The sequence below is a fragment of the Aulonocara sp. 'chitande type north' Nkhata Bay genome, linkage group LG5 (genome assembly GCF_057382095.1).
Source record: "Aulonocara sp. 'chitande type north' Nkhata Bay isolate Kocher_YH1m ecotype deep benthic linkage group LG5, A_spYH_male_GT1.1, whole genome shotgun sequence".
NCBI classification, from domain to species: Eukaryota; Metazoa; Chordata; class Actinopteri; order Cichliformes; family Cichlidae; genus Aulonocara; species Aulonocara sp. 'chitande type north' Nkhata Bay.
Genome location: NC_141348.1, coordinates 42,051,916 through 42,071,352, shown reverse-complemented (window position 1 = coordinate 42,071,352; position 19,437 = coordinate 42,051,916). Strand labels below are relative to the sequence as shown.

Genomic DNA, 19,437 nt, shown 5'->3' with positions numbered 1-19,437 from the left:
TTTTTTTTTTAAACAGGAGAAAAAGAAAATATTGTCACCCAACATACCGTGTTTATAAAGGGAGAAACTCCACACCAGGAATGAAACCTTTTTTTAAAGCAGACTGTAAAACTGTCCTTTCAGGAAGTTGAAGTGAGAGTCTGTGGGGATCAACTCATTTTTGATGTGGCTCCAGTTTTTTGTTTTTTCTTCTGTGTTGAATTTTTTTCTTCATCCTGGAACTTTTTGTGCACCAGAAGTGGGCAAATATGCAAAATAATGATGCAACCAAACAGACTAAACAACCAATCACTGCATATAACATCATTTGGGATTATCCAATCTAACGCCAAACCTCTTGGCGAGATGGAGGAAGCCGGCGTGCAAACACTGGCATCTATATAAATTCCTTGCACTCCCTACAATCTAATAGAGCATGTTGTTTGTGAGGGTAAGTACAATCTTTATTTAGTGTGTACTGTTACTGCATTACTGGACTGGAAATACTTTGCAGACTATAAATTACTGTGTTGTTGTTTGATATCCTTTTTTGCTGTTTGCCATATTTGTTATATAATTTTAACTTTTTCTGGGGTTTTAATTTTAGATTTTTAGATTACAAGTGTTGTCTTAGCAGTTTTATTGCAGCAAACACTAAAGTGAAGACGTGTAATGAATGCAGTTTCCTGTAGTAACTTGTTTGGTGGAGGTTTGATTTTAACAAAGAAAGTAAAGAACATGTGAGCAGTTGTGATTTGATAAAGTTTCAAGCTGTGTTTGAAACATCGAGTGTCTTTCACAGATCAATGCGCTGTACAGTAACAGCTCTTTTACTCATGAATGTTTGAACCTTTTCAATGCCACACAGTAACCTCCAACACCATCTCTCTGTGTGTGTGTGTGTGTGTGTGTGTGTGTGTGTGTGTGTGTGTGTGTGTGTGTGTGTGTGTGTGTGTCATTTCAGACTGGGAGGATTTGTCATGTCAGACATGAATTTGTCTTCAGTCAATTTCTCTTGCACTCTAACCTCGTATGAGGAGAATCCCCTCCTGACCAACTACATAGTAGCTGCAGCCCTCTGCATCACCATTAATTACATCAATGGCACCCTGATCCACACCTTCAGAAAATATCAGGTATAAACTCGTACATTGTTGTACAAATCATGAAAAAAGAGTAGTTTATCACTCTCACTGTGATTCATTTTCAGATTTTTCTATGTAAAAAACGACATTAGGAAATATTGATACAGTGTGCTTCTCTGCAAATAGTGTATTTTTATGCATCAAGGCATGCCTTTAAATCTAGTCTTTTACTCCGAATTATTGAAATAAAATAAAAATCATCTGCTTCTGGAAAACATGGAAGCTTTCTTTAAAGGTGTAAAATTTCAGGAAAATGTGATTAAATCAATATTAAGTAGTTCGAATAGTTAAAAATCCTTATTGTAATACTTTGTGTCAGTTATTGCTAACCGTAGAGTCTGCTTTCAGTACCATGTAGTGAAAATCTTTTCTTGCCCATTTGCAGAAACATCAAATTGCTTTAAAAGGAATCCTGTTTCCCTCACATGTGTGGATTCACTGTTTTTACTCTACAGATCTTACATTCAAACCCTCGTTACATTCTCTTCATCCACCTGGTGATCAATGACATGATGTTGCTTTTCCTGTCAACTCTTCTCCTCATCATCAGTTACGCCCTGCGCATCTTCTTCGTGCCTTACTGCATCATCCTGCTGATCATTTCCATCATCGTCTCCCACAACTCCCCATTAAATCTGGCTGGCATGGCAATCGAGTGTTACATCGCCGTCTGCATGCCTCTCCGTCACGGGCAGATCTGTACAGTCAAGAAAACCTACATTCTGATTGGTTTGATCTGGGCTGCCAGTGCACTCTCTATCCTCCCTGACCTGTTCATCCTCCTGGCTACAGAGCCTCTGCAGTTCTTTCACTCTAAAGTGAGATGCATTAGAGATTTCGTGTTCAGAAGCACATACAGCCAGAACAAGAGGGACGCTTCACACATTGTTTGTCTTGTCGTGGTCTGGCTCACACTCATATACACCTACGCTAGGATTATATTTGCAGCCAAGGGACTAACCGGTGACATCAAAAAAGCCAGAAACACTATTCTTCTTCATGGTTTTCAGGTGCTGCTACTTATGCTGAATTATCTGAGGAACATTTTTGAACGGAGCTTGTTTTTTTTATTCCCAAACCGGGAAAGTCAAATACGATTTGCTTCCTTTGTCATTGTCCAGATCATACCACGGTTTATAAGTCCCATCGTTTATGGACTGCGAGACCAGACGTTCAGGAAATATGTGAGAAGGTACCTCGTTTGCCGTGAGAGAGGAATCACCCACCCAGAAAACACCACTACTAAAAAGGCCTCACTTAATGTTACATCTGCAACAGTATAAAACTTTATTATTAACTTAATTTGTGTTTTTTATGCTGCAAATAAATAAATAAATACTATTGCTTGATTTTATAAAGCATATTTCTTTTTTCCGGGGGGGGCTTATAATTATTCAATGAAAAGAAAATATCCACTGGGATTAGTCAAGAAATTATGAAACATTTTTATAAATTCCATGTTAATGTGCAATGAAAACACTAAAAGTAAAGCAGAAAATACTCACCACCAGCCTTCAATGATCAGAGGTTAGTTTGGGGTTTACTGTGCATCATGCTTTGGTAATAAATAATAAATAAAGTCCTCTTAGGTCAGAATATGCTTCATTTTCTTCTCTTCTTCTTGGCCTTTTTATCTTAAAAATTAAGGATAATGAAAATTGCTGTGACTGATTCATATATTTTTAAGAAACTGTGACAAAGAGCATTCATGCTTCAGACTTGGCCTTTGTTGGGGGATTATACATGACTGGTCCCTTTACAGCAGGGGTGGGCAACTCCAGGCCTCGAGGGCCGTGTCCTGCAGGTTTCAGATCTCACACTGGGTCAACACACCTGAATCAAATGATTAGTTCATTACCAGGCCTCAGGAGAACTTCAAGAAATGTTGAAGAGGTAATTTAACCATTTAAATCAGCTGTGGTGGATCAAGGACACATCTAAAACCTGCAGGGACACCGGCCCTCATGGACTGGGATTGGGGACCCCTGGTATAGACCCTACAATACAGCAAAAACAGGGAAAACCCCAACAATCAGATGACCCCCTATGAGCAAGCAATCTGGCAACAGTGGGAAGGTAAATAGTGCATAAACACAGTGAATTAAAAAAAACTAAAGAAGATGAGTGGATGAGAAACTGAGTGCACTGTAAACAACGGTGCTGATTTGTGATTTGATACTAAGTGGTTTGACAAGGTTGTTCCCAAAATGAGTGCTGACTGTTCGCTACACAATCTCGGTGCTCGTTCACATTCTGGCTCGACTCGTCAGTTTATGGCATACAGGACAAGACATTCAGAAAGTACTTGAAAAGATACCAGCGTTATACACCAAAGCCTGACTCTGATAATTAACACCAAAACAACATCACTAGCTTTATTCTGTTTTAAAGACTGAGGTTCATCAGTCTTTCTTCATCTAATTATTGTTTTCTTCTGGATCCACCCAAACAGAAACAGCTTTAGGTGTAGCACATCTTCTTTTGAAATTTGTGTTTTTTGCCAGAAATATGTTTGTATGTTTCTAAACTGCGAATTACAGTAAACTAAAACCAACCAACCATTTCTGATCATCATTCATGTTCAAATGACGCTCATTTATGTCCTAACCAAATAAAGCCTTGCAGGCTCTTTATGTGCTTTGTTCTGAAGAGTGAAGGCAGATCAAATTTCTCCTACAGGTATGTCAAATGCACACTTATCCTGAGGTCGGGAAATGTTTTGATAGTAACGCATTTTGTAACACGTTTTGGTTTTTTATGCCACCAAAACATATTTATTGATGATAATAATAGAAATAATAATGATAATAATAATAATAATAATAATAATAATAATAATGATCTGAAATATAAAAAGGTTTTTATGTCCACACAAGACATCATGATAAAGAAAAACACCTTCACAGTTATCAAAAATCTCAATCTGAGAGCTTCAGGAGACTTGAAACAAAAGTTACTCAGCAACATGAAAACCAAACAAAAAGAGAGGCAACAAAGGAACCAGCAGCTCAGCTCGTAACTCGCACCTACTGTAATCAGTGGAACCTGTAAAAGTTTAGATAAAGCTAAATCAGCTGACATCCAGACCAAGGTACAAAATTATTTTCTCTTGTCTATTTTTTCCCCAAATCCCATAAGAACTGCAAGTTTTTTACTTTCACCTGAAAACCCACTGCATGTGGGGAAGAAACAAAACGAATAAGAATTTAAAAGAAAGTATAAGTTTAAGACATTAAGACCTAAAAAACACTCAATGATGAGCAAAACTGAAAACACCTCATAGGTGACGAATTATGAATTTAGGACCCGTTTTAAAGTCCTTTTATTGGTTTTTAAACCTCTAAATGGTCTGGCACCTGTTTATTTGTCTGACTTGTTGAAGCCCCACGTCCCCACTCGTTCCCTTCGGTCAGCTGAGCAGTTGCTGCTTTCGGCCCCAAAGTCACGGCTGAAACTTGGAGGAGACCGAACGTTCTCTGTTGCAGCGCCGAAGCTTTGGAATAACCTTCCTCTCCATGTTAGACAGGCTACATCAGTGCCAGTTTTAAGTCTTTATTAAAAACCTATTTTTATTCCCTGGCTTTTAACTCTGTGGGTAACTGACTTTTTAAATTTTTTTTATTGCTATTTCTGGTTTTATTACTATGTGCATATTAGTATTGTACAGCACTTTGGTCTACCAGGTGTGTTTTTAAAGTGCTATATAAATAAATGATGATGATGATGTTTTTGAAAACATTTGTCTCATGGCATGAGGATTCAGGTAAAAGAGTACAAAACCACAAATATATCTAATAACGTTAAATCAGTAACAATTTGCACAGTGACACTGCACCAGTGGCATAAACATGCAAAGTCCAGTTTAATGACTCTGATTAGCAGACATGCCTGTTAAGATTTTTTTTTTTAAACAGGAGAAAAAGAAAATATTGTCACCCAACATACCGTGTTTATAAAGGGAGAAACTCCACACCAGGAATGAAACCTTTTTTTAAAGCAGACTGTAAAACTGTCCTTTCAGGAAGTTGAAGTGAGAGTCTGTGGGGATCAACTCATTTTTGATGTGGCTCCAGTTTTTTGTTTTTTCTTCTGTGTTGAATTTTTTTCTTCATCCTGGAACTTTTTGTGCACCAGAAGTGGGCAAATATGCAAAATAATGATGCAACCAAACAGACTAAACAACCAATCACTGCATATAACATCATTTGGGATTATCCAATCTAACTCCAAACCTCCTGGCGAGGTGGAGGAAGCGAGCGGCCGGCGTGCAAACACTGGCATCTATATAAATTCCTTGCACTCCCTACAATCTAATAGAGCATGTTGTTTGTGAGGGTAAGTACAATCTTTATTTAGTGTGTACTGTTACTGCATTACTGGACTGGAAATACTTTGCAGACTATAAATTACTGTGTTGTTGTTTGATATCCTTTTTTGCTGTTTTCCATATTTGTTATATAATTTTAACTTTTTCTGGGGTTTTAATTTTAGATTTTTAGATTACAAGTGTTGTCTTAGCAGTTTTATTGCAGCTAGAACTGAAGTGTAATGAATGTAGTTTCCTGTAGTAACTTGTTTGGTGGAGGTTTGATTTTAACAAAGAAAGTAAAGAACATGTGAGCAGTTGTGATTTGATAAAGTTTCAAGCTGTGTTTGAAACATCGAATGTCTTTCACAGATCAATGCGCTGTACAGTAACAGCTCTTTTACTCATGAATGTTTGAACCTTTTCAATGCCACACAGTAACCTCCAACACCATCTCTCTGTGTGTGTGTGTGTGTGTGTGTGTGTGTGTGTGTGTGTGTGTGTGTGTGTGTGTGTGTGTGTGTGTGTGTGTGTCATTTCAGACTGGGAGGATTTGTCGTGTCAGACATGAATTTGTCTTCAGTCAATTTCTCTTCCACTCTAACCTCGTATGAGGAGAATCCCCTCCTGACCAACTACATAGTAGCTGCAGCCCTCTGCATCACCATTAATTACATCAATGGCACCCTGATCCACACCTTCAGAAAATATCAGGTATAAACTCGTACATTGTTGTACAAATCATGAAAAATTGTGATTATTATCACTGCAGCACAGGGCAGATCTTAAATGCAAACCCTTTCTGAATTTGTTTTGTTCTGCTTAAAGAAACGGATGCAGAGTTTTACCTGTTTTGAGTTTAATCTAATGGCAAAGCTCGTTCTTCTTTTTGTTTAAAAGGATAAAGATCAGTATTTGCTGCCTGACTGCATATGTATAGTAGTATTTTGTATTATATATTTATGCGTTCATGTTTTTGGTGTGCTGGTTTTGCTCTGAATCTTAAGCGATACATGAAAAAAGAGTAGTTTATCACTCTCACTGTGATTCATTTTCAGATTTTTCTATGTAAAAAACGACATTAGGAAATATTGATACAGTGTGCATCTCTGCAAATAGTGTATTTTTATGCATCAAGGCATGCCTTTAAATCTAGTCTTTTACTCCGAATTATTGAAATAAAATAAAAATCATCTGCTTCTGAAAAACATGGAAGCTTTCTTTAAAGGTGTAAAATTTCAGGAAAATGTGATTAAATCAATATTAAGTAGTTCGAATAGTTAAAAATCCTTATTGTAATACTTTGTGTCAGTTATTGCTAACCGTAGAGTCTGCTTTCAGTACCATGTAGTGAAAATCTTTTCTTGCCCATTTGCAGAAACATCAAATTGCTTTAAAAGGAATCCTGTTTCCCTCACATGTGTGGATTCACTGTTTTTACTCTACAGATCTTACATTCAAACCCTCGTTACATTCTCTTCATCCACCTGGTGATCAATGACATGATGTGGCTTTTCCTGTCAACTCTTCTCCTCATCATCAGTTACGCCCTGCGCATCTTCTTCGTGCCTTACTGCATCATCCTGCTGATCATTTCCATCATCGTCTCCCACAACTCCCCATTAAATCTGGCTGGCATGGCTATCGAGTGTTACATCGCCGTCTGCATGCCTCTCCGTCACGGGCAGATCTGTACAGTCAAGAAAACCTACATTCTGATTGGTTTGATCTGGGCTGCCAGTGCACTCTCTATCCTCCCTGACCTGTTCATCCTCCTGGCTACAGAGCCTCTGCAGTTCTTTCACTCTAAAGTGAGATGCATTAGAGATTTCGTGTTCAGAAGCACATACAGCCAGAACAAGAGGGACGCTTCACACATTGTTTGTCTTGTCGTGGTCTGGCTCACACTCATATACACCTACGCTAGGATTATATTTGCAGCCAAGGGACTAACCGGTGACATCAAAAAAGCCAGAAACACTATTCTTCTTCATGGTTTTCAGGTGCTGCTACTTATGCTGAATTATCTGAGGAACATTTTTGAACGGAGCTTGTTTTTTTTATTCCCAAACCGGGAAAGTCAAATACGATTTGCTGCCTTTGTCATTGTCCAGATCATACCACGGTTTATAAGTCCCATCGTTTATGGACTGCGAGACCAGACGTTCAGGAAATATGTGAGAAGGTACCTCGTTTGCCGTGAGAGAGGAATCACCCACCCAGAAAACACCACTACTAAAAAAGCCTCACTTAATGTTACATCTGCAACAGTATAAAACTTTATTATTAACTTAATTTGTGTTTTTTATGCTGCAAATAAATAAATAAATACTATTGCTTGATTTTATAAAGCGTATTTCTTTTTTCCGGGGGGGGGCTTATAATTATTCAATGAAAAGAAAATATCCACTGGGATTAGTCAAGAAATTATGAAACATTTTTATAAATTCCATGTTAATGTGCAATGAAAACACTAAAAGTAAAGCAGAAAATACTCACCACCAGCCTTCAATGATCAGAGGTTAGTTTGGGGTTTACTGTGCATCATGCTTTGGTAATAAATAATAAATAAAGTGCTCTTAGGTCAGAATATGCTTCATTTTCTTCTCTTCTTTTTGGCCTTTTTATCTTAAAAATTAAGGATAATGAAAATTGCTGTGACTGATTCATATATTTTTAAGAAACTGTGACAAAGAGCATTCATGCTTCAGACTTGGCCTTTGTTGGGGGATTATACATGACTGGTCCCTTTACAGCAGGGGTGGGCAACTCCAGGCCTCGAGGGCCGTGTCCTGCAGGTTTCAGATCTCACACTGGGTCAACACACCTGAATCAAATGATTAGTTCATTACCAGGCCTCTGGAGAACTTCAAGAAATGTTGAAGAGGTAATTTAACCATTTAAATCAGCTGTGGTGGATCAAGGACACATCTAAAACCTGCAGGGACACCGGCCCTCATGGACTGGGATTGGGGACCCCTGGTATAGACCCTACAATACAGCAAAAACAGGGAAAACCCCAACAATCAGATGACCCCCTATGAGCAAGCAATCTGGCAACAGTGGGAAGGTAAATAGTGCATAAACACAGTGAATTAAAAAAAACTAAAGAAGATGAGTGGATGAGAAACTGAGTGCACTGTAAACGACGGTGCTGATTTGTGATTTGATACTAAGTGGTTTGACAAGGTTGTTCCCAAAATGAGTGCTGACTGTTCGCTACACAATCTCGGTGCTCGTTCACATTCTGGCTCGACTCGTCAGTTTATGGCATACAGGACAAGACATTCAGAAAGTACTTGAAAAGATACCAGCGTTATACACCAAAGCCTGACTCTGATAATTAACACCAAAACAACATCACTAGCTTTATTCTGTTTTAAAGACTGAGGTTCATCAGTCTTTCTTCATCTAATTATTGTTTTCTTCTGGATCCACCCAAACAGAAACAGCTTTAGGTGTAGCACATCTTCTTTTGAAATTTGTGTTTTTTGCCAGAAATATGTTTGTATGTTTCTAAACTGCGAATTACAGTAAACTAAAACCAACCAACCATTTCTGATCATCATTCATGTTCAAATGACGCTCATTTATGTCCTAACCAAATAAAGCCTTGCAGGCTCTTTATGTGCTTTGTTCTGAAGAGTGAAGGCAGATCAAATTTCTCCTACAGGTATGTCAAATGCACACTTATCCTGAGGTCGGGAAATGTTTTGATAGTAACACATTTTTAACACGTTTTGGTTTTTTATGCCACCAAAACATATTTATTGATGATAATAATAGAAATAATAATAATAATAATAATAATAATAATAATAATAATAATAATAATAATAATAATAATAATGATCTGAAATATAAAAAGGTTTTTATGTCCACACAAGACATCATGATAAAGAAAAACACCTTCACAGTTATCAAAAATCTCAATCTGAGAGCTTCAGGAGACTTGAAACAAAAGTTACTCAGCAACATGAAAACCAAACAAAAAGAGAGGCAACAAAGGAACCAGCAGCTCAGCTCGTAACTCGCACCTACTGTAATCAGTGGAACCTGTAAAAGTTTAGATAAAGCTAAATCAGCTGACATCCAGACCAAGGTACAAAATTATTTTCTCTTGTCTATTTTTTCCCCAAATCCCATAAGAACTGCAAGTTTTTTACTTTCACCTGAAAACCCACTGCATGTGGGGAAGAAACAAAACGAATAAGAATTTAAAAGAAAGTATAAGTTTAAGACATTAAGACCTAAAAAACACTCAATGATGAGCAAAACTGAAAACACCTCATAGGTGACGAATTATGAATTTAGGACCCGTTTTAAAGTCCTTTTATTGGTTTTTAAACCTCTAAATGGTCTGGCACCTGTTTATTTGTCTGACTTGTTGAAGCCCCACGTCCCCACTCGTTCCCTTCGGTCAGCTGAGCAGTTGCTGCTTTCGGCCCCAAAGTCACGGCTGAAACTTGGAGGAGACCGAACGTTCTCTGTTGCAGCGCCGAAGCTTTGGAATAACCTTCCTCTCCATGTTAGACAGGCTACATCAGTGCCAGTTTTAAGTCTTTATTAAAAACCTATTTTTATTCCCTGGCTTTTAACTCTGTGGGTAACTGACTTTTTTTTTTTATTGCTATTTCTGGTTTTATTACTATGTGCATATTAGTATTGTACAGCACTTTGGTCTACCAGGTGTGTTTTTAAAGTGCTATATAAATAAATGATGATGATGATGTTTTTGAAAACATTTGTCTCATGGCATGAGGATTCAGGTAAAAGAGTACAAAACCACAAATATATCTAATAACGTTAAATCAGTAACAATTTGCACAGTGACACTGCACCAGTGGCATAAACATGCAAAGTCCAGTTTAATGACTCTGATTAGCAGACATGCCTGTTAAGATTTTTTTTTTTAAACAGGAGAAAAAGAAAATATTGTCACCCAACATACCGTGTTTATAAAGGGAGAAACTCCACACCAGGAATGAAACCTTTTTTTAAAGCAGACTGTAAAACTGTCCTTTCAGGAAGTTGAAGTGAGAGTCTGTGGGGATCAACTCATTTTTGATGTGGCTCCAGTTTTTTGTTTTTTCTTCTGTGTTGAATTTTTTTCTTCATCCTGGAACTTTTTGTGCACCAGAAGTGGGCAAATATGCAAAATAATGATGCAACCAAACAGACTAAACAACCAATCACTGCATATAACATCATTTGGGATTATCCAATCTAACTCCAAACCTCTTGGCGAGATGGAGGAAGCCGGCGTGCAAACACTGGCATCTATATAAATTCCTTGCACTCCCTACAATCTAATAGAGCATGTTGTTTGTGAGGGTAAGTACAATCTTTATTTAGTGTGTACTGTTACTGCATTACTGGACTGGAAATACTTTGCAGACTATAAATTACTGTGTTGTTGTTTGATATCCTTTTTTGCTGTTTTCCATATTTGTTATATAATTTTAACTTTTTCTGGGGTTTTAATTTTAGATTTTTAGATTACAAGTGTTGTCTTAGCAGTTTTATTGCAGCTAGAACTGAAGTGTAATGAATGCAGTTTCCTGTAGTAACTTGTTTGGTGGAGGTTTGATTTTAACAAAGAAAGTAAAGAACATGTGAGCAGTTGTGATTTGATAAAGTTTCAAGCTGTGTTTGAAACATCGAATGTCTTTCACAGATCAATGCGCTGTACAGTAACAGCTCTTTTACTCATGAATGTTTGAGCCTTTTCAATGCCACACAGTAACCTCCAACACCATCTCTCTGTGTGTGTGTGTGTGTGTGTGTGTGTGTGTGTGTGTGTGTGTGTGTGTGTGTGTGTCATTTCAGACTGGGAGGATTTGTCGTGTCAGACATGAATTTGTCTTCAGTCAATTTCTCTTCCACTCTAACCTCGTATGAGGAGAATCCCCTCCTGACCAACTACATAGTAGCTGCAGCCCTCTGCATCACCATTAATTACATCAATGGCACCCTGATCCACACCTTCAGAAAATATCAGGTATAAACTCGTACATTGTTGTACAAATCATGAAAAATTGTGATTGTTATTACTGCAGCACAGGGCAGATCTTAGATGCAAACCCTTTCTGACTTTGTTTTGTTCTGCTTAAAGAAACGGATGCAGAGTTTTACCTGTTTTGAGTTTAATCTAATGGCAAAGCTCGTTCTTCTTTTTGTTTAAAAGGATGAAGATCAGTATTTGCTGCCTGACTGCATATGTACAGTAGTATTTTGTATTATATATTTATGCGTTCATGTTTTTGGTGTGCTGGTTTTGCTCTGAATCTTAAGCGATACATGAAAAAAGAGTAGTTTATCACTCTCACTGTGATTCATTTTCAGATTTTTCTATGTAAAAAACGACATTAGGAAATATTGATACAGTGTGCATCTCTGCAAATAGTGTATTTTTATGCATCAAGGCATGCCTTTAAATCTAGTCTTTTACTCCGAATTATTGAAATAAAATAAAAATCATCTGCTTCTGGAAAACATGGAAGCTTTCTTTAAAGGTGTAAAATTTCAGGAAAATGTGATTAAATCAATATTAAGTAGTTCGAATAGTTAAAAATCCTTATTGTAATACTTTGTGTCAGTTATTGCTAACCGTAGAGTCTGCTTTCAGTACCATGTAGTGAAAATCTTTTCTTGCCCATTTGCAGAAACATCAAATTGCTTTAAAAGGAATCCTGTTTCCCTCACATGTGTGGATTCACTGTTTTTACTCTACAGATCTTACATTCAAACCCTCGTTACATTCTCTTCATCCACCTGGTGATCAATGACATGATGTGGCTTTTCCTGTCAACTCTTCTCCTCATCATCAGTTACGCCCTGCGCATCTTCTTCGTGCCTTACTGCATCATCCTGCTGATCATTTCCATCATCGTCACCCACAACTCCCCATTAAATCTGGCTGGCATGTCAATCTTGTGTTACATCGCCGTCTGCATGCCTCTCCGTCACGGGCAGATCTGTACAGTCAAGAAAACCTACATTCTGATTGGTTTGATCTGGGCTGCCAGTGCACTCTCTATCCTCCCTGACCTGTTCATCCTCCTGGCTACAGAGCCTCTGCAGTTCTTTCACTCTAAAGTGAGATGCGTTAGAGATTTCGTGTTCAGAAGCACATACAGCCAGAACAAGAGGGACGCTTCACACATTGTTTGTCTTGTCGTGGTCTGGCTCACACTCATATACACCTACGCTAGGATTATGTTTGCAGCCAAGGGACTAACCGGTGACATCAAAAAAGCCAGAAACACTATTCTTCTTCATGGTTTTCAGGTGCTGCTACTTATGCTGAATTATGTGAGGCCCATTTTTGAACAGAGCTTGTTTTTTTTATTCCCAAACCGGGAAAGTCAAATACGATTTGCTTCCTTTGTCATTGTCCAGATCATACCACGGTTTATAAGTCCCATCGTTTATGGACTGCGAGACCAGACGTTCAGGAAATATGTGAGAAGGTACCTCGTTTGCCGTGAGAGAGGAATCACCCACCCAGAAAACACCACTACTAAAAAGGCCTCACTTAATGTTACATCTGTGTGACGCCCACAAGTGTATGGTCACTATTGTAATTTTTTTGTGAATTGTTTTTGATGTAAAAGACCTGATTTTATGGTGGTATTGCACTTTTCATTTAGAGTTTTGGACAATGTAATTGCGTGGCATTGCCACAAGGGAGAGATAGGGGTGAGTGCGATAGGCCGTTGCAACGCGTCTTGGCCTCAGACGAGGAAGAGCCTGCAGACCAAAAGCAACTGATGTCTCCTGTCTCTGCTTTTCTGTTAAAAAAAACAGTTTAAAAACAGACCCCATCGAAGGCCTGTAACATAATTTTGGTGGCCCGTACAGGGATCAGCATGCTACGAGGGTGACTGCTGATTCTTTAATCAATGAACCAGAGACAGCCATCACAGGGCAGGCGTGTTGGAACAGCAGACGTGCAACTGAGGCAGCAGAGGGACCTGTGTCGAGGAGGGGAACCCCTGCTGGAGAGGTGACGGGCTGCGTGGTTGAGCTGACTGCACTGTGAGGAGTTGCTAGCCAAAGGACACACAATGGAGGACAGTGAAAGAAAAGAACTGGCTTGGCAGATCAGAAAGAGTCTTAATGCACTGACAGCAGAGGAACTCTTCCAGATTGCTACAAACATCACACCAGTACCTGATGTGGACCCCGCAAGTGTACGACGTGGTGATGAGGAAAGCTGTTTTGATTATGTTTGTGCTTATCTGCGCTGTAAGACATTGCTTGACTTAGAGGATCAGGGGTTTTCACACCTACTGTTGTTGAAAGATGCTATTATTCATCTCATTGATAGTCGTACAGCTGAAGTATCTCACCCTGTAGTCTCAGAGGAAAATGTTGTTACTCTCACGACACTTAAGCACCCTGAACAGAGTGATGTACTTACCTCAGCTATATTGCCTCTTGAGTCTGCTAATCCACAAACAACAGAGTATGAAATGCTAAAGGCTAACTACGAGGCACTTGGTAAAAAGTTAGCAGATTTACAAGTGACATCCGCAACACAAGACACACCCACCCCCACTATTACACAGTCACTCCAGCCTCGAGCTGAGAATGTGACAAACAGCCTCTCCACCACAGGCATGCGACAATCTAAGCCTGATCACATGTTTTCCCTAACAGACCTGCCATTTTTGCAACGCAGAGAGTTTAAAGTACATGGTGGTCAGGTTGGGGACATTGCATCTGACATTAGCTACCATGGACTGTGTAAGCAGATTGAGGATGGGCTCAAGGTGAAGCACACAGAGGGAGAGATCATTCAAGGTGTGCTCCGTATTATCAAGCCTGGACAGTTTAAGGACATGTTGATCAGTAAAGATGACTTGACCCTCATTGAACTCAACAGCTTACTATGTTCACACCTGAGTGAGAAGGGTGGGAGTGAGTTATTTCAGGAATTGTTGAGCACTAAGCAACATGACCATGAAACTCCACAACAGTTCCTCTACAGGATGATTGGACTGAAGCAGAAAGTCATGTTTGCATCCAGGCAGGATAACATGGACGTTGCGTATGAGACACGTACGATCCAAAATGTGTTTCTACGCACCATTCATCAAGGTCTTCTACCAAAATATAGTGATATTCGTAATGAACTCAAGCCACTACTATCAGACTACAGTGTGTCAGATGAAGCCTTGATAAGGCAAGTGAACAAAGTGTCAAGTGAAGAGAGTGAGCGACAGCGAAGGCTGGGATATTCCACTCGACAAAAGGTAACACATGCTCATACTGCTCAACTTGAACCGGCTAAAGACACTGAAATGACTGACTGTAAATCTAAGAGTAAGAATAAAGTCATAGAAGAGCTGGCTGCAAAGGTGGAAACCCTGACCAAAGTGGTGGAGTCTCTCACAGCCAGTCAGGCTCGTGAACCCACTGTCAGTGTGCACACCCAAAGCAGAAGCCCAGACAAACTGCAAAACAGTACGGCTGTCCCAAGTGTATTGAAAGCGGGGCTACTTCATGCACTCATTGTTTTATCTGTGGGGAGACAGGTCACAGGGCAGTGGGATGTCTCAAACGAAGCCAACACAGAAGCTCTAGTTGGCCTTCTGCTGATACACACACTCCCAGAACCAGTGGACAGCCAGACCCAAAATCACGAGGTATGTGCTCAGAAGAGTTTGCTCATGTCAGAAGTAGTTGGGCGACCCTTCCAACGAAAAATGCAGACACAGGGGCAAGTGAGAGAGTGGCACAGCTTGTTGGAAAGAAATGTAAAATCAAATGTTACATTCATAGCTTTGCAGTGGACTGTTTATTGGACACAGGTGCACAAGTGAGTCTCATTGATCGCCAGTGGGCAAAAACCTACCTCTCTGACCACAAACTCCGGCCACTGACAGAACTTATTGGAGATAAGGCTCTTAGTGTGCTTGGTGTTAATGGCCAGCCATTACCCTACGACGGCTGGGTGGGCGTGATGGTGAGTCTCCCAGAGAATAGTGACCCAAACTTGACTGTACAAGTCCCCTTTTTAGTAAGCAGTGTGCCCATGGACTGCCCCCTGATTGGTTTCAATGTAATTGAACAGCTGATACTGGGGCCAAATGCTAGTACAAACCTCATACCCACCATTGTGAGCCTCCTGCGCAGCGCAATGAACCTCCAGGATGACACAGCGACGGCACTGGTCAACTTCATCCAGACCAAGCTTACCAGTGATAACGTGGTCAGCCAGAGTGTCCTAAAAGTGGGCCTGTATGATGTAGTAATCCCAGCTGGTCAAGTTAAGTATGTTAAGTGTAAAGTCTCCTCTACAGTTGACAGGTCCAACCCCCTCGTGCTCTTTGAGCCAACTGAGAGCAACCCACAACTGCAACAGCTTGATGTTGGCAACAGCCTCCTCACAGTTTGTGATGCCAGAGTCCCATATGTCAAAGTACCTATTGGCAACCACACTAAGCACGATGTGACCCTCACCGGCTGATGTATCTCAAATACCCCAGCAGTGCGGTGAAGATCAAGCAACACAGGAATGGGATCCACCTGTTGATGTTAGCCACCTGACTGAAGACCAACAAACTGTTGCCAAGAAAATGTTAAGGGAAGAGTCAGGGGCTTTTGCACGTGATGAGAATGACATGGGGTGCATTCCCAGCTTGGAAATGACGATAACACTCAAAGACACAACCCCAATTCAGAAATCGTACACCTCAATTCCAAAACCCCTTTATAAGGAGGTTAAAGGGTATATTGAGGACCTCCTAGCAAGAGGATGGATTGTAAAGTCTAGATCTCCTTACTCTGCGCCAATAGTTTGTGTGCGGAAAAAGGATGGCTCCCTAAGACTCTGTATAGACTATCGTCTCCTGAACCAGCGCACAGTACCTGATCGCCACCCATTACCAAGAATCCAGGACCTCATTGACACCTTGGGAGGGTACAACTGGTTCTCCATTTTGGACCAGGGAAAAGCCTATCACCAGGGCTTTATAGCAGAAGGATCCCGCCATCTGACTGCATTCATCACCCCCTGGGGCCTTTATGAATGGGTGCGAATTCCCTTCGGTCTTACCAACACACCTGCTGCATTCCAACGCAGTATGGAAGAAATGCTGGCTCCCCTTCGGGATGAGTGCTGCATCCCATACTTGGATGACATCTTGTGCTACGCCAAGACTTTTGAGGAACATGTGGAAGGGCTGAGGAAAGTCTTGAGAGCCCTGCAGAACTACGGAGTCAAACTCCGGCCGACAAAATGTGACCTATTTAAAAGAGAAGTGAGGTATGAAGGGGGCTTAGTGTCAGCTGAAGGAGTACGCATTGATCCAAAAGATCTCGAGGCAGTGTACGCCCTGAAAAAGGAGACACCTGCCACAGTGGAAGATGTGAGGAGGATCGCTGGGTTCCTGAGTTACTATCGCTCGTATATCCAGGATTTCTCGAGAATAGCAAAACCCATCTATGAGCTTTTGCAACCCAAGAAAACCAAAGAGGAGCATCTTCTGGGGAAGGTTATAGGACAGAAGGGGAAAGGTGCACAGTTACCACCCAAAACACCAGTTGAGTGAGCAGAGAAGCACCAGGGTGCCCTGTGTAAGTTGATGGATATGTTGGTAAACCCCCCTGTACTTGCCTACCCGGATTTTGAGCTTCCCTTCGTCCTTCATACAGACGCATCTGATAAAGAACTTGGGGCCGTTCTCTACCAACATCAGAGTGGGAAGCTAAGAGTGATTGGATACGGCTCCCGAACACTGACACCGGCTGAAAAGAATTACAGACTCCACTCGGGTAAGCTTGAGTTTCTCGCCCTCAAGTGGGCTGTCTGCGAGAAGTTCAGGGATTACTTGTTCTATGCCCCGTATTTTACCATCTACACAGACAACAATCCCATAACTTATGTCATGAGTACCGCCAAGTTGAATGCGGTTGGGTTCAGATGGGTGGGAGAGCTATCAGATTTCAGGTTTGATATAAGGTACAGACCTGGCAAAGTAAATGTTGACGCAGACACCCTGCCGAGGAGTCCCCTTGACATTGACAGATACGTCACTGAATGTACAAAAGAGCTCTCCAAAGAAGCTGTTGCCGCTACTTGGGAGGGATGTGGAGCAGGCAAGCATGGAGATGTCGCATGGATCGCTGCTCTGGCTCTAGCACAAGGTGACCAGCTTGAACCAGTAATCCAAGAAATGGTCACGCCCATCAATTTGGATGAACTACAAAGGGCTCAAAGAGCAGACCCTGCGATAGGTGAGATCATGAAAATGAAAGACGCAGATCAAAAGCTGACAGATGACATGAGACGGAATGTGAGCGGTCCGGCAAGGAAAATGATGCATGAGTGGACAAAGCTGAGCTTAGAAGACGGAGTTCTGTACCGTAAGACTGCAGAAAAGCGCCAACTAGTCTTACCAGCTAGCTTCAAATCCCTGGTCCTGAAACATCTGCATGATGACATGGGGCATGTCGGGGTAGAAAGAGTTCTCAGCCTGGCGAGGCAACGGTTCTACTGGCCATACATGAGGCGAGACATCGAAGCCTAAGTCACCCGGCAGTGTCCGTGCATCAAACAGAAGAAACCGGTGACACATGTCCGAGCTCCCATGTCCAGCATTACCACGAGCTCACCAATGGAATTGGTTTCAGTTGATTACCTCCACTTAGAGCCAAGCAGGGGCGGATATCAGTATATCCTAGTTGTGGTAGACCACTTTACTAGGTATGCCCAGGCCTATCCAACCCGCAACAAGAGTGGTAAAAACTGCAGCTGAAAGGATTTTCAGTGATTATATCCCCAGATTTGGCTACCCTTTAAGGCTGCACCATGATCAGGGGCGGGAGTTCGAGAACGAGCTTTTCCGGACTCTACAACAGTTGAGCAATGTGGGGCACTCTCGAACAACTCCGTACCACCCTCAGGGCAACCCAGCTGAACGCTTTAATTGTACCAATTTGCAGATGCTGAGGACCCTGGGTGAAGAAAAAAAAGAAAGATGGAGAGAGTATCTCCCACAGATGGTTCATGCGTACAATTGCACGCGCCATGAAACAACGGGTTACTCACCATTCTTTCTGCTTTTTGGTCGACATCCACGAATGCCAGTAGACCTCCTGTTCAAGTTGGTTACTGATGGAGAGCCACAAACTGCAAGAGGTTATGCTGAGAAATGGAAAGAAGAGTGAGTGAGTGAGTGAGTGAGTGATTCGTTCGCTCGCTCAATGATTCAGCACAGAAGGGAGGGGGTGAGTGAGTGATTCGTTCGCTCGCTCTATGATTCAGCAAAGGAGGGAGGGGGTGAGCGAGTCCTGAGTGATTCGCTTACGCTTACGATTCAGCACAGGAGGGAGGGGGTGAGTAGCTCAAATGTGTTGTTAGCATGTTAGCAGCGCGATGCTACTCTGAACCGAGGAGCTATTTTCTTGATGTGAGCTTCTACTCAGGGTTTTTTCTTCCAGTTCAGAGCAGAAATCCTTTTGTTACGAAACTGGCTGTTGTTTTTTCCCCCCACAATTTTAATTATAAGCTAGATATATTTCTACTAATGGAATTAGTTTGCTAACAGCAACAGGGATGAGTCAGTGAGTCAGTTGGGCTTGTGAATCATGATTCACGAGTCAGTAAAGTGATTCTCGAGTATTGAACGATTTGTTCACGAATCGAACATCACTACCTGTCTCTGCTTTTCTGTTAAAAAAACAGGTTAGTGGTTCAAGTTTGCTCACTGCAATGTACATATAAAGGCAAGAAACCTTTTTCTGTCTTAGTTTAAAGACCGCGAATATTGTGAGAGAGTGTGTTTTCACCGATTGAGAGAAAGCTAACTATACCGCCATTTGTAATGGAACACTGCAAAAACTCAAAATCTTACCAAGTATATTTGTCTTATTTCTAGTCAAAATTATCTCATTACACTTAAAATAAGACACAATCAGCTACAGGGCAACATTTCAGTAAGCTAAAGGAACTTGTTTCAAGACAGTGAATCTTGAAACTAGAGAAAAACTAGAGAT

The 19,437-nt window shown here is 40.9% G+C and overlaps 3 protein-coding genes across 3 annotated transcripts; all 3 read left to right on the top strand.

Moving 5' to 3' along the window:
• The first annotated feature begins 1,549 nt into the window (after positions 1–1,549).
• LOC147331390 (odorant receptor 131-2-like) lies at positions 1,550–2,407 on the top strand. The gene has a single exon (XM_086294342.1). It carries the CDS (start codon positions 1,550–1,552, stop codon positions 2,405–2,407), a length of 858 nt encoding a protein of 285 aa, XP_086150468.1.
• Positions 2,408–6,848: 4,441 nt separating this feature from the next.
• Positions 6,849–7,706, top strand: LOC147331389 (odorant receptor 131-2-like). The gene has a single exon (XM_086294341.1). The coding sequence runs from the start codon at positions 6,849–6,851 to the stop codon at positions 7,704–7,706; it is 858 nt and encodes a 285-aa protein (XP_086150467.1).
• Positions 7,707–11,284: 3,578 nt separating this feature from the next.
• LOC147331388 (odorant receptor 131-2-like) lies at positions 11,285–12,987 on the top strand. The gene is made up of 2 exons (XM_086294103.1): positions 11,285–11,431; positions 12,166–12,987. Exons 1-2 carry the CDS (start codon positions 11,285–11,287, stop codon positions 12,985–12,987), a joined length of 969 nt encoding a protein of 322 aa, XP_086150229.1.
• The last annotated feature ends 6,450 nt before the right edge of the window (positions 12,988–19,437 follow it).

Excerpts from the sequence above, each read along its gene's own strand:
- LOC147331388 (XM_086294103.1), top strand. The coding sequence starts at position 11,285 with ATGAATTTGTCTTCAGTCAATTTCTCTTCCACTCTAACCTCGTATGAG. Across the intron at positions 11,432-12,165 it reads ACACCTTCAGAAAATATCAG|ATCTTACATTCAAACCCTCG; the intron begins GTATAAACTCGT and ends TTTACTCTACAG.
- LOC147331389 (XM_086294341.1), top strand. The coding sequence starts at position 6,849 with ATGTGTGGATTCACTGTTTTTACTCTACAGATCTTACATTCAAACCCT.
- LOC147331390 (XM_086294342.1), top strand. The coding sequence starts at position 1,550 with ATGTGTGGATTCACTGTTTTTACTCTACAGATCTTACATTCAAACCCT.